Source organism: Muntiacus reevesi, chromosome 2 (assembly GCF_963930625.1).
Source record: "Muntiacus reevesi chromosome 2, mMunRee1.1, whole genome shotgun sequence".
In the NCBI taxonomy this organism is placed as follows: Eukaryota; Metazoa; Chordata; class Mammalia; order Artiodactyla; family Cervidae; genus Muntiacus; species Muntiacus reevesi.
In genome coordinates, this window is record NC_089250.1 from 223,787,845 (window position 1) to 223,802,375 (window position 14,531).

General features: G+C 56.1%; 1 protein-coding gene across 1 annotated transcript in view; it reads right to left on the minus strand.

Moving 5' to 3' along the window:
* SLC38A8 (solute carrier family 38 member 8) overlaps positions 1-14,531 on the minus strand; it is a 39,993-nt gene continuing 25,462 nt past the window's right edge. The window contains exons 3-10 of the mRNA XM_065920437.1: positions 13,925-14,066; positions 13,052-13,153; positions 9,881-9,938; positions 4,772-4,886; positions 3,413-3,560; positions 2,842-3,050; positions 1,536-1,587; positions 1-94 (exon numbers count right to left, since the gene is read on the minus strand). Coding sequence (XP_065776509.1) covers positions 1-94; positions 1,536-1,587; positions 2,842-3,050; positions 3,413-3,560; positions 4,772-4,886; positions 9,881-9,938; positions 13,052-13,153; positions 13,925-14,066 — 920 coding nt within the window. The remainder of the gene's footprint in view (positions 95-1,535; positions 1,588-2,841; positions 3,051-3,412; positions 3,561-4,771; positions 4,887-9,880; positions 9,939-13,051; positions 13,154-13,924; positions 14,067-14,531) is intronic.

A 14,531-nucleotide genomic window follows, 5' to 3' on the forward strand; every position in this document is an offset into this window, starting at 1 on the left:
TCACAGCAGCTCCATGACGGCCGCCACCGTGCTCTGCCCGAAGATGAAGGCGCCGACCAGCACGGAGACCACCCCCCAGGCCTCCAGGCAGCACCTGCCGAGTCAACGAACCCACGTCAGCCATGCGCTTTACCAGAGTTTCCCACAGAAGAGCCAGACACATGCCGAACGCTCATGGCGTGAAGCCCAATAGCCCAATTCAGAAACAATTCCAGTTGCCCTCCCCTTACCTGTAGGGATGAGTTTCTGAGACAACAGGAAATAAAGCACCCCCGCAGTTGAAAAGAAAATTAAACCTCTCACCCCAACTGTTACTTCCTAACCTCATCCTCCCAGTGCTTCACCAAAGACAGAGAAACGGGGGAGGAAAACACTAGGTTCAAACCCCCATTTTGCCCCTTTTCCTTGGGGGTGGGATTGAAGCCTCCTGAAAGTAACAAAGGAGAAGTCCCAAGTCACACAGATGGGAACAGCGGCTGGAGGCCAGGGAGGAGGGGACAGAGGTGGCTGGAACTGGTGGCCGAGGCCACATCCTTGTGTGCTTCATAACGTAACCAGGAGAGACGGGGCAGACAGCGAGACAAGAGCCGCGATAATAAGATTCCCGCAAAACGGCAGGGATATTTCTAGCCCCATTAACAAAGGCCGCGGGGCCCGTTGTCATGGAAAGACCATCTCCAGTTATGCAGCATCACAGAGTGGCAGCTCAGTGCCAAGAACACCCACCCGGCTGAAGCGGGGAGTGAGGGAACGTGACGGGGCTGCAGGCTCCTTGGAGCAGCTCTGGAGGATCAGAAGGCCCTAAGGCAGCGCTGAGATTAAAAATCCCCTGAAAGCCCATCAGTAACGGCTCTGTGAACCTGGCCAGAGATGCCACACAAAAGCAGCAACACTTGAAAGAGCACTACAGGGAACAAACCACGTAGGGGGCCCCCCCTACAGGCATCAGGGCTGGTGCTCAGCCCAAGTCAGGTTTAGAGGCTTCCAGAAAAACACTTCACAACCCAGCAGGGAACCCGGCCGAGTCTGCAGCTGTGGGAAGAGCAAGCTTGGGCTCCGTGTGGCCGGAGGAAGGGGAGAAAGAGGCACAGGCCCGCAGGTGGGATCCACGTTCACGGCTGCTGTGACGTGAGCGCATCTTTCTGTACGGGGCTGAGTGGTGGCACCCCAAAGTCACCCAACTGGAGCCCATGACCATGACCTCAGGGGGAAAGAGGGTCTACGGGGAGACAGGACCTGCCCTGGAGAAGGGTGCTCGATTACAGCGCTCCAGCTGCCAGGAAGACCCCAAATCCACAGACCGCTCCAACCACAGACCACAGCCCTTGGCGTGCAAGACGGCGACACATGGACTCAGCGGGGTGCTGGCTTGGACCCTCCCGGCTCAGCTCCCCATCACTGTGCAGACAAGGGCCCCTCCCGGCCTGGCCGGCAGTTCCCTCCTCGGCAGGACCCCGCAGACCTGACCACGTCTCACACCCCTGGAGCCGAGCCCCGCACACGCCCAGTCGCCATCCTTGCATGCACTCACTCACTTAACTCGGGGTCCGATGGGCTCCACGTTGACCGCACAAATGAGGCACAGACCTGCGGGGGAGAGTTGGGGTCACCGCAGCTCTTTGTCTGAACCCAAAGCAACCCCGAGCTCTGCAGGGCTCAGCCAACACCCAGCAGCCCCTAGGGACCCGAGAGGCCAGCAGGGCTTTTGCCCACAGTAGCTCCACGGACTCCCCTGGCCCCTGGCGAGAGGGCAGAGCGCACGGACCACGGCACCGCTGTGGGGTCCTTGCTCAACACCCTCTAGTGCCGGAGTCTCTCCAGCAACAGTGACAGCCACACTCGTCTCTGGTGAGACAGTGCGAGTCAGGGTCAGGTCGGGGACGGACACCCGGGACGCATCTGACAGCCGCCAGCGCCTGTGTTGTCTGGGTTTTTTTTTCCCTTTTTTTTTTTTTAATGGTGCTGCTGGGACTCGAAGTCAGACAGCTGGGCCTAAAGAGCCTGTGATCTCTCCCCGCTTCCAAGCCTGTCCTAGCCGGTCCTTTCCAGCACGGAAATGGCTGGAGCTAAAAGGCCCCACCCAGGACACGAGTGCCAAGCCCATCCTGTGTGTTTAAGATACTGCATGGCTGAGCCCATCTGACCCAGACCAGGGCTGGGGGTGGCGTGGGGGTGGGGGGTGGCAGAGAGAATGGGATCCCACTCCCGTCTGAAACCGCCTTCCAGTGCCAGGGGCCGCCCAGGGCTGGGGTTTTGGCCCCTGTATGCTCCTCCTCCCTCGGGAGCCCCAGGCCTGGCTACCCTGCGTCTCCCAGGCTGAGATAATGGTCAGGCCAGTTCAACAGGAATTTCACATCATCCTCACTAACACTGAGGTTTCCTAGGAACCCACCAGTAATGGAAACTGTATTCACCTCCCAGGTTTAGGGGAGAAGGAGGAAGGTGTTTGAGGGGCAGCTTTGAACCACACGAGTTTCATGTAGTTGAAAACATTTAAATAAAATAAAATCCTACAGTGAGTGGCAGCCTTGAGAGGGTGACTAAGGTTGACTCAGACCTGCTACATGCTACCTATTTCACATGAGAGGCCTCAGGGCCTCAGTCTTCCCGTCTGTGGGGTGGGCTGATAACAGCACCCCGCCTCATATGTCCATCAAGGGCTGTTGAGATATTTAATGAGGAAAGATGTGCAGAGCCCTAGCCCTGTGCCCGGCTCAGTAAACAGGGCTGGGAGCCATCCTATCTACATGGACCCCCACCCCCTGACCTCCACATGGCCTCCCCACGGTGGGGAGCCGGGAAGGACCCGCAGGCGGGCGGCTGGGCGAGCCGGGGCCTCACCTGGGAAGATGAAGATGAAGAAGGAGCTGATGCCGCCGATGATGCCGATGATCTCGCTGAGGTCAGGCAGGAACAGGGCCATGGCGAGCGTCACAGCGACCCAGAGCACGGTCAGCGGCACCCGGACCCATGGCCCCGAGGGCTCAGCCAGGGCCTGCGGCCCACAAGACCCACCACAGCCCCGCCTCCAGAAGTCCTGCATCACCGATCTGGAGGCCACAAACCACGGGGCTCCCACGGGAGCCCCACCCACCGCTGGGTGTCCCAGAGTCCCCCAGCAGCCCCGCACACCCAGCTGGGCTTCCATTCCACACCAGGGCCTCGGTCCCCAGGGACCCCCGCACATGAGGAGCTGACGGGGTGGGGCCTCGCCGTGCGGTCAAGTTTTGGCCAGGGCACCAGGCTCCAGTCCTGACACCAGCTGGGCCACGCTGGGCAAACCACCCGACTCCCCTGCCCCATCTCCTCCTCCAGGAAAGGGAGGTGACGACCGTCCCCACGACACACAGGCTGGCATGGTGCGCAGCACATGCCAGTGCTTGATGGACGGGTGTGCCCGAGCTGTCCTCACCTTCCCAGGAAGAGCACGATGGGGTAGGCGGTCACGATGGACACGGCGAACAGGACCCGGGCAACAATGACGACCCCGTCGCTGCCTGGGTAGGACATCAGGATGTCAGCAGACACACCTGTCCCAAAGGTCAGGAAGCCGTACACACCTGCGAGGGCCACAGGGAAACCCAGGAAAGCTGGTGAGAAAAATGCCGGTCCCCCATCTCAACCCCGACACACTGGCAGCACCCACCTCCACCATCGCTGAGGTTTCCCCTAGGAGCTGACAGAAGGTTCCAGAACCTCCCCAGGCTTTCCTGTCCTCAGCCTACAGGATCCTCGGTTCTTCTAACTTCAAGTCCTGCTGGGCAAGACTGTCCCTTTGTCCTTCTCCCAAACAGCTCAGGGTTCACATACAAGGTTCCCACTCAGGGGTGGATGGACTGGAAGCACTTTGAATTATACTTTCTGTGCCCTGTTCCCCGAATCTCACAGTACCCGGAGAAAGAAGCTGGCCATGCACCCATTTTTCTGATGGAAAAATCAAGGCCCAGTGTCAACAACTGTCTGGAATAACACAGCTTATTACAGTAGCGGTCAGGTCCCTCCCCCACAACCCAGCACTGCCTCCGGGCTCCGGTCACCTGCCCTGTCCTGAGACCCCACCTCTGCGCTTTGGCTTTTTGCCCGTCCCACGATCGTGCTGGCCCCGAGCGTCTGGAGAACCTCAATCATGGGGTCCGACCCAGGGACCACAGAGCCCTGCTAGACAGAGGTCACCCAGCAAATGTCCAGGCCCCCAACATGTCTGTGGCCACCCTGGGGCTTCCTGAATCAGAGGCTCCGACAGGTCATGCAAGAGAGAAAGCTGCCGGGCTGGAGGAAAGCAGCCAGGAACCCGCCTGAGCCTGGGCCCCGGGCTGGATGAGCCGTGGGACCTCGGGTGTGGCAGCCCTTCTCTGAACCACACCTTGCCACCTCTGAAGACCCTCCGCGCCAGTGTGTGGATGTTCAAACCCACTGTACCCAAGAGGGTGTCCTGTAAACCACACCTGATGTAACACTCTGAGAGCATCACTCCTGCCATCCTTCCAGACGGGCAGGAGAGGGCATGGGGCGGGTAAGGGCAGGTGGTAGGAGACAGTTGGCCAGGGTTTCTGTCTCAGCTTTCCCACATGAGGTTGGGAGACCCTGGATGAGCCAAGGCAATCCTCTGGGTAGAGTGTCCTCCTCTATGAATCATGGACTCTCCCAGGGGCGTTAGGGACCAAAGACACATAGGTGCTCAAACCACTTAGCACTGTGCCCAGGTCACATATGATTCCAATTTCTCCTACTGCTCCACCCCCAGGCCCTGGGCACCCCAGGCGGGCCCTACCTGTCAGCGAGTAGACGAGGCAGCAGGCCAGCAAGGACAGCACGGAGACCAGCGCCCAGTGCCCCAGGCTCTGGTGGCGCATGCTGCAGTAGATGGACACAGCGGCTTCGTGACACTGCAAGGGGGGGCAGGGTCAGTGGGGCTCAGGTCACCGTCTAAAGAGTCTCATTGTCCCAAAATATGAGCAATGACCCAAAAGCCCACCAAAGAGCAGACAGTCATCAGATATCCATGTGTGGAATATCACACGGAACTGAAAAGGGTAAACACAACTGCATTCCCCATCACAGAGGCCCTGCAGCTCTGACGTGGAGCAAAAGCAGCCAGAGAAGAATGTTTTCATGTACGTGAAGTTAAAAGTTACAAGTCAAATAAGCCAGGATGGGGTCCTCAATCATGGTACTGTTGATGCTGGGGGTTGTACTGCGCACGGTGTGACGTGGACCAGACCACGAGATGACAGGAGCGCCCCCTTCGGGTGTGACGATCGGAAGTGTCTGCAGACATTGCCAGGTGTCCCCTGGGGAGGGGCGCAAAGTTAACCCAGTTGACAGCCCTCATTTATGGTGACAGAGGGCAGAGTAGTGGTATGGGTGGGTGGATGGTGCTCCTGAGGGAGCATTCTGGGGGGCTGATGATGTTCTACATCCCCACTGGGGTGATGGTTTTGTGGGAGCACACATACTTATGATTTATACACTTCCTATGTACTATATTGGGGCTTCCCTGGTGGCTCAGAGGTTAAAGCGTCTGCCTGCAATGCGGGAGACCTGGGTTCAATCCCTGGGTCGGGAAGATCCCCTGGAGAAGGAAATGGCAACCCACTCCAGTATTCTTGCCTGGAGAATCCCATGGACGGAGGAGCCTGGTGGGCTATAGTCCACGGGGTCGCAAAGAGTCGGACATGACAGAGTGACTTCATTTTCACTTTATGTACTATATCACATTTTAAAAAATCTAAAATACATATACCACTGCCAAGAGCCCACCTATGATGTGACGTTCTCAGGGCAGGTCCTGGGCAGCCAGGGAGACCCTGCTGAGCAGCCAGGCAGGAGCTGCTGTTTCTGGATACACCCTGTGGGTTCAGGGAACTTCCCAGGCTCCTGGGACAGGGTTGCCACCATCACGTTCACTTACTCCCTTCCAATCAAAACCTGCACGATGACCGTCTAGGCCTGCCACTCGCCACACTCAAGAGCCCCCTTCACCCACCAAGCTCAGCCCACAGCAGTCCCTCTCCACTGCCTCAGGGCCTTCGCCTGTGCTGGGTGCTCTGCCGGGGGTGTCCCCTTGTCCAGCCAGCTCCTACTCAACCTTCAGGAAAACCCTCTCCCGCTGGCCCCCATGTGAGCACAGCTGGGCTTGTTGGCTCAGCGTCTGTTGGGTGTGTGGTAGCAGACACACTCACCTCGCTCATCCCCAGTGTGGAATCTGGCCCCTGGTTGAGGGCCGTCCTGGGATTACTCGATCATCCATCCTTCTTGCCCCACCTGCAGCCGTGAGGCCTCCGGCGCCCAGCCCAGCTCTTCACACTCAGGCCCTCACTGGTCCCCTCGGTGTGAGTCTGGGGTAGCCCCTCAACCAGCCCCACAGCCCCTAGCCTCGTGGAGCACACACTGGGAGTGGCTGGGGCACCTCGGCCACGGGACTCCTACTTCCAGCTACAGAGGTGGCGTGCAGCCCAGAGCAAGCCCACTGCATCTTCTACAACAGGCGAACCTCAGGGACCTCCCTGACCTCATGGAAGCCCACTGCAGGCCGGCTCAGCCAGGCGGTGGGCACTTAAATCCCCCCAAAATACAAAAGGACCCTCGACCAGCAGGCATCAATGCCCTGCCTCCTGCACTCGGGAACCCAGGCCTGGGGAAAAGATGCTTGGTGGTGGCTGGATGGAGCCCTGCCCACCTCCCTGTGTGTCCCGAGACTCCTGGGTCATGTTCCTCTTGGTCTTATTCAAGGGCATAAAACTTTTGAGGGCAGGGCTGTCCTTCTGGGACAGCATCTAGAACAGCGTCTGACCGAGAGCAGGCTGACTAGTCACGAAGTGATAGGGTGCGGGGCAGAGGAGCATGTGGTGCATAAGAGGTGTAAACAGCCCAGACGTCCCCCAGCTGAGGGATGGGAAAGCAAGCTGTGGACTCGGCAGACAGCAGAGCATCACTCAGCCGTGAAAAGGGATGCAGTCCTGACACAACCACACAGACAGTCCTTGAAATCACCATGCAGAGTGGAAGAAGCCAGCTACAGAGGACTATCTACTTTGCACATCCAGAGACACTGAGAAAGATTCTGGTTGCCAGGGACTGGGCGGGGACGAGGTGGGGATGGGAAGTGATTGCTAACAGGTACAAGTTTCTTTGGGGGGTGAGGAAATGTTCTAAAATTGACTGTGGTGATGGCTGCACAACTCTGTGAACATACCAAAGACCTAGGGGTGAGTTGCACCCCATGTAAGTCATATCTCAAAGCTGCTGTTTAGAAACAAGAGAAAAGTAGCCACACAGATGGCCAACCAGCATGTTAAACGGTGCTCAACAATGGTAACTACAATGAGGTATGCCACCTCACACCAGTCAGAACGGCCATCCTCAAAGCCTACAAATAACAAATGCTGGAGAGGGAGTGGAGACAAGGGAACCCCCTACACTGCTGGTGCGAATGTAAGTTGGTACAACCACTATGGAGACCAGTATGGAGGTTCCTTAAAAAACCTAAGAATAAAAAAAAAAAAAAAAAACCTAAGAATAGAGCTGCCATATGATCCAGGAGTTCTACTCCCGGGCACGTATCTGGAGGAATGGGACTTGAAAAGATACACGCACCCCAACGTCCACTGCAGCACTATTCACAATAGCCAAGACATGGAAGCAGCCTAAGTGTCCACTGACAGAGGAATGGAGAAAGATGTGGTGTACAGACGTGCGACGGAATATTACTCAGCCATAAAAAGGAATGAAATAATGCCATTTGAAACAACATATAAGAACCTAGAGATTATCATACTAAGAAAGACAAATATCATGATATCACTTATATGTGGAATCTTTAAAAAAAAAAAAACAGAGATACAAATGAACTTTTAACAGAAACAGACTCACAGACATAGAAAACAAACTTACAGTTACCATAGGGGAAAGGGGGGAGGGGGATAAAATAGGACTTTGGGACTAACATACACACACAACTACAACTACAGATAAAACAGATAACCCGCAAGGATCCACTTATAGCACAGGCAACTCTACTCGGTATTTTGTAACAACCTATAAAGGAAGAGAATCTGAAAAAGAACATACATATACATATATTCGGTTATCAGAATCACGGTGCTGTACACCTCAAACTAACAAGATATCATAAATCAATCATGCTTCAATTAAAACAAAACAAAGGAGAAGTATGACAGGTGGCCAGGGCGGCTGGGGCAAAGCCTCACCCCAACCCCTGCTCCCCACAAGCCCCTCTTTCTGATTCTGCACAGGTGGGAGGGGGATCCCCATTGCTAAGTGTGTGGGGAAGGGTATGGTTGAACTGAGGCAGAACTCCTGACGACGACAGGGACTCCCCACTTCCCTGTACGGCCCTGCCCTACCCCTCACCCTCCTCTCTTCCACCTTCCCCTACATCTAGTCCCCCAACCCCCAGATTCCCAATTGCACAAGCTGGATCCTAGCAGCTCCCTCCCTGGCCTCAGCAACTGGTCCTCAGCCCCACCCCCACCCCGCAATCCACATCTTTCTTCTAACTCCCTGTCTCTGCATCCTGTGTCCCTGGAAACTGCAGCCCAGGCCTCGGTTGCTAGGAGAATCAGATGAGGGAGCCAAGGCAAAGGTGAGGGGGGCACCCCCTCCAAGCATCTGGAAAGCGGCCCCCCTCCCCTCCGCTGGCGCGAGCCCACTATACCATATGCTGCTCGGGCAGCCAAGAGAGGGCTGGTTAAACTCCATCCAGACAGTTGACAGCAAAATCATCACTTTACATCTTTCAAAATATTGGGTGTGTAGGACGAAACGTGAGAAATCCTGTATGCAGCTTGCTAAGTCCCAGAAGCGATACAACAACTCATTTATAAAAAAGAGAAATGGAAATGTTTCAGGATTTTTTTCCCCCCAAGAAATGGTTCTCAGAGAAGACACAAGATGAAGAACAGAAAGAGGAGTTGATGGATGGGTAAGTGGAGAAGACATTGGGGTTAGGAAGCTGAGACCCCATCAGTCCTGAGACCCTCTGCCTTGTGAACATGCTTCTACATGGGGTGGTTTTGTTGTCAGTGTGGTGGGTAGGTGGTTGTCTTTAAGAGAGAGGCAAATCTTTCCAAAATAAGCAATGGAAAAAGGGGGTCAGCTGCCACCTGCGGCAAGACTGAGGAACCCCGAGAGAGACGAGAAGGCAGGGAGCAGAGCCCGACCCCCCACTACAGCCATCTCCAGCCTCTCGCCAAGCACCCACCTCACTCGGACCTTAGAAGCTCTCCAGCCTGGGACCCCTCCCCTCCATGGATCTCCAGTGGAAGCATCTCCCTGTACCTGCCACCTCCACACATTCCTCAAGACTCCTCTTAGGCATCAGCGCCTGGCAAAGAGCATCTCTGAATCTACCCCCCGCCCCAGAGCTGCAGCAGAAGCCCCCCCACTAGATTATACACAGAAGCCCTCACTCCATGACTTTCTATCAAATTCTATATATCCTGCCCAGCACCCACCCCTGCACACCTTCCTGCCCTCCTAGCCTGCAAGCCTCCAGCCCCTGTGGCAGAATCCACCTGCAGGAAGGCGGCTCTGGGTCCCCAGGTGGGGCGACACTGCCACCAGAACTTTACAAAGGCGGGCACGGGTTCTGGACCCCACACTCGACCTCAGACCCACAAACGGGCTGCTGCTGGTGGTGCTCAGTGGAGCCAGTTCCCAGGTTGAACTGAGAAATTCAGAGCTCTCTGAGCCCAGATGCCAACCCATAGGCACGGTTCCCTAGAGACAGCCTGGTTCATCCCGAAACATGTTTGCAAATCTCCCCCTCCCCCGACAGGGAGGCCACTCGCCCCCAAGGGAGCAGGCAGTCACCACAGCCTGCAAATGCTTCCCTCCTCAACACAGACGCCAAGGTTACCTGAAATCCAAAACAGATGGTGGGGAAGACACTAAATACAGAGGTCCAGGAGGAGGGACTGTAAAGAGATGAAAATGGGCATTTGTCACGAAAAGTTAAACTCAAAATGACCATCAACTTAAAGATGAGTTTTAATAATACAAGCAAGTTGTAACGAAGCATGACTCTAAGGCAGATTTTAATAACCACATCCACTCCAGGGTTGAGGGGTGGCAGAAGCTGCATGTAAAGTGCTACACTTTTAAGTACATCTGTGCTGACGTTTGACAACTTGACAGTCTCCATGCAGGCAGAATGTGGGCAGGACATGGCTAGGAGGAACTCCCAGCCTCCTTGGAGGCTGCCTGTCCCAGTGAGGTTAGGGGCTGGGGGTGGGGGGGCAGGGCACAGGCAACATCCAAACAGACCCCAATAGGACAAGGATGGTTTGACCTCTAAGCGGCCTAAGAGAACTGAGGGGTGCATGGGGCAGACTCTTGAGGTCAAACACTCTCAGTGGCCCCCAATGGGTGGCCCTCCAGCTTCCATTTCAAGCAGCTCCAGGTTCTGACCTCCAGCAGATTTGGGGACACACAGTTGGGGGGGCATAAATAGCACCCACTATACAACCAGGGTTTCCTGGTTGTGCTAGAGTAATGGTCCCCAAAGATTCCCCCGTCCTAATCCTGGGAAGCTGGGAGTTTGTGACCTTATAACCTACAAGGGACTCTGCAGGCGTGATGAAGGTCAGGACTCTGAGATGGGAGATGACCCCGGATTATCTAGGCCCCATATATCATACTGATCCTTGCCATCAGAAAACCTTCCCCAGCTGTGGTCAGAGGGAGCTGTGACCACAGAAGCAAGATCAGAGAGATGGAACCTTGCTGGCTTGTGAAGACTGTGGAGGGGCCACGAGCCAAGGAAAGTGGGTACCCCTAGGAACTGGGAAAGGCCAGGAGATGGATTCTTGTCTAGACCTCCCGAAAGAACACAGCATGGCTGACCCCTCGCGTTCAGCCCAGCGAGACTCATTGTGGACTTCTGACATCAGGAGATAAGAAGCTTGTGTAGTTTTGAGTCACCGTGTTTGGCAGTAACTTGCTACAGCAGCCACAGGAGGCTTGCACAGTGGCATCTCCCTTCTGTGCCGTGTTTCCTGCTGACTCTTAACTCTGGATGCAGCCCGGGGCTCCCCCCAGCCAAGCCCCGCCTTCCCAGACCTTCCTCAACAGCACTGTCAGCAGACGGCCGGCTTCTCACAGCCCACGTTTCCGCTGCTCCATCTGCCTGCCTGCATCCTCTGGGCCACGTGCACTGTCCCCTCCTGTTCCTGTGGGTGATGCCATCTGAGTTCCGGCCCTGGAGGATGCACCTCTAGGGCACGAGACCCTCCCCCGAGTGGACTCAGGGCCGCAGGTCAGCAGTGGATCCAGCCCTCTCCTGCCAGGTTTCCCACTCTGTTGGACTACCCCATCAGTGTACGGGCGTGTGGGGGCCGCTGAGCCCCGCCTCCTGCCTACTCCTCTCCTCCCCTGCTCAGAAGACCTCTCTCCCGACCCCAGTCCACCTGGGCCTTATCCCCAGCTCCTGCCCTGACGAGACTCAGCCACATCAAGACTGGCCTCTGTGGCTAAATCCAGCGTCAGGGCTCAGTCCCATGTGACCCAGGAGCAGTATTCGTTGGTGAACACTCTAAAATTCTTGAAATTTTGCTCACTGACCTCTGAGATCCAGCTTCTATCATCATCTGTCCTGGGTTTATAGTGACCGCCCCCACCCCCAAACTTATATCCACTGGGAATCTCAGAATGAAACTTTATTTGGAAAAAGGGTCTTTGTAGATATAACTGGTTAAATTAAGACGAGGTCATACTGGAGCAGGCTGGGAGTTGATCCAACGATTGGTGCCCTTAAGGGAAGAGAAAACACATACCCAGGGAGAGCTGTGTCAGGATGGCGCTGAGGCTAGAGTGAAGCGCCTGCAGGCCAAGGAGCGCCAAAGAAGGCTGGCAGCTCATGACACTGAGGGGGCAGGAAGGACCCTCCTCAGAGCCTCCTGAGGGAGCGCAACCCTGTTGACACCTTCATATTCAGTTTCTAGCTTCCAGAACCAAGGGGAGGGATTTCTGCTGCTTTCAGCCTCCCAGTTGTGGTAGAACAAGCAGCTCCAGGAGGCGAACAGTGCTCCCAACTTGCCATTCCTCTCCTGGGCCCCCAGGATTGGGTGGAGGACCACTGGCTGTTACAATTTTCACACAGCCCTTGCATGCCACCTCTGGGTTGACATTTCTCCTTCCAGCCGGGGCCTCTCTGAACTCCAATCTGACAGCTCCCTGATGTCTTTAGTGTCTCAAAGCCTTTCCCACCTAACATGTCCCCACCAAAACCCTCCCCCAGCCACCTGCTCCTCCCCATCCCACACAGTCCAGGAAGCAGCATGGCCCTTCGTCCTCCTGCTCAAAGCTCAGAGTCACCCCAGACTTTCCTCTCTCTCCTGCTCCACCTCTGATCTATTCTCCAGGAAGGTCCACACCCTGCAGGCCAAGGAGCACCAAAGAGCGTTGGCAGCTCAGGACACTGAGGGGGCAGGAAGGACCTGCCCCTCCTGAATTTGTGGGACCACGTGCAAAATGAACATGCCGGTCCTTGTTCAGGAGCCATGAAGAATCTCAAGATGGTGACAGCAGGGTGTTAAACCAAGGGCGGTGTCCTTCTGAGCCTGGGACCTGGGTGATGTCACAGGTCACAGGCCTCTGGAGCTGGCCTGCCACCAGATTTGATTTCAAGGCCAGGCTGTGATCAAAACCCTGACATGGCTTCCATGCAAAACAGCAGTCCTCCCGGCAGGTCCAAATCCCTACAGGATTCCTCCACTTCTGGCCTCGCTCAGGCCTCTCTGGCCTCCGCATCTTGCTGGTTGGTCCTGTGCTTCCACGCTGTGGGGCACATCTGCAACAGCCCAGGAGCCCCCAGCTGACGGGGTGTGTAGTTCTTCCGTGTCCCTCACCCTGTCCTCACTAGCAGCAGCTGAGTGGTTCTGAACAAGGAAAGGAGCTTTTGCTGAGCTCTACCACATCAGAGACCTGAAGAATTTCATGAGACGAGCCAGGGCTCTGTGCAAACCATGGAGGATGGGTAAGTTGCCCTTGCCCCTCGAAGAAGCCCCCGGAAGCCATCCCCCAGACCCACCTGGACGCCAGGTGGGGCTCACGGGCGAGGTCTTGGGGCCTCAGGTAGTACTGCACCACGATGACCAGGGCCAGGTAGCAGGCAGCCAGGGTGCCTAGGATGCTAACACACGAGAGAGTGCGGCGTCAGAGGGCGACCGGTGGTGAGGCAGTGCCTGGGGAGCCATACAGAGCGGGTGTCGGTGTGAGCTCGGCCCACACTGGCAAGGGGTCGGGCAAGTTCTTCCTGTCTGGGCCCCAATTATCTGTATAATGGGGACAGCAGGAAGGGCATTCCAGGCAGGGACACCCTCATGCCAAGCAGTGGGACCTGCGAGGCTGTGATTACCACGGGCGCCCCACCTCTCCAGCAACAGCCACACGGCCCCCGGGATCCAGCATCTAAGCAGCCACAGCGTGCAGAAGGACTGGCTGGGGAGGGCTGGGGGCGCCGGGGGGCTCTGGGGTCCTGCCCGCTGTTGCTCAGCTCTACTGCTCTCCACGGCAGGGAAAGGTGGGCGGCACACTTGTGTGAAGGTTTTTGCCAGGCTTTTATTTTCTCAAAAGTATATGTGCAGCCTCAGACTGTGAAATGAAAAAAGTGTGTGTGTGTGTGTCTCTGTGCCTGGTGTGTGTGTGGGTGCAAAAAAGCCTGCGATCATTAACTAACAAAATGGAGGCCCTGTTATTACAGGCAATTTTCTTTTCTGTTTATCTGTATTTTCTATCACGCACACGAATGACTTTCGTAATTTAACATTTCTTTCCTCTTCTCCCAATGGGAAGAACCATGCTGGCAGCTCCCCTATCCCTGGACAGAAACCACCCCCAAACGCCAGCCAAGGTGGGGACCCAGCCCCAGTTCTTGCCCCCAGGAGGGGCCTGCAGCCCGTACCTTGTGTGTTTCTGGAAGCCGATCTCCCGCGGCGTGGAGAGGGGCAGGATGACCAGTGCGCAGAGCAGGGTCAGGGTGAAGCGCTCGTCGGTGTACCAGGGCTGCAGGGCCGGCGGGGCGCTGGGCAGGAGGAAGTCCCACACTGCGGAAAGGGAGGGAAGGAGAGGCAGCGAGCCCCGAGAGCCCGCCCCAGGGTGACCCCATTATTAGATGGCCCGAGTAGAGGAGGAGAATTAGGGCGGGGCTGAGCTAGCTGCTTCTGCTCCACATAACACAGGCTGCGGGCCCTTGGGGATCTGCCACCTGAGCCTGAAACCTTCCCAAAATGACAGATCCTAGGAATCCTTCTCAACCTCAAAATCTTACTCAACTCCACACTGCTTTAGACCCCCCCTCAACACTGCACCCCTTCAGAAACCTCCTGAAAGCAGAAGCCACCCACATTCTTCTCAACACAACAGCCCCTAGAATCCTTCTCACACAGTAGCCCTCAGGATCCACCTAAGTCACAACACCTCAGAACCTTCCCAACATGGCAGTCCCTCAGAATCCTTCCAAACACTGAAGGCCCTCAATATCCTTCTCAACAAGGCAGCAACTCAGAATC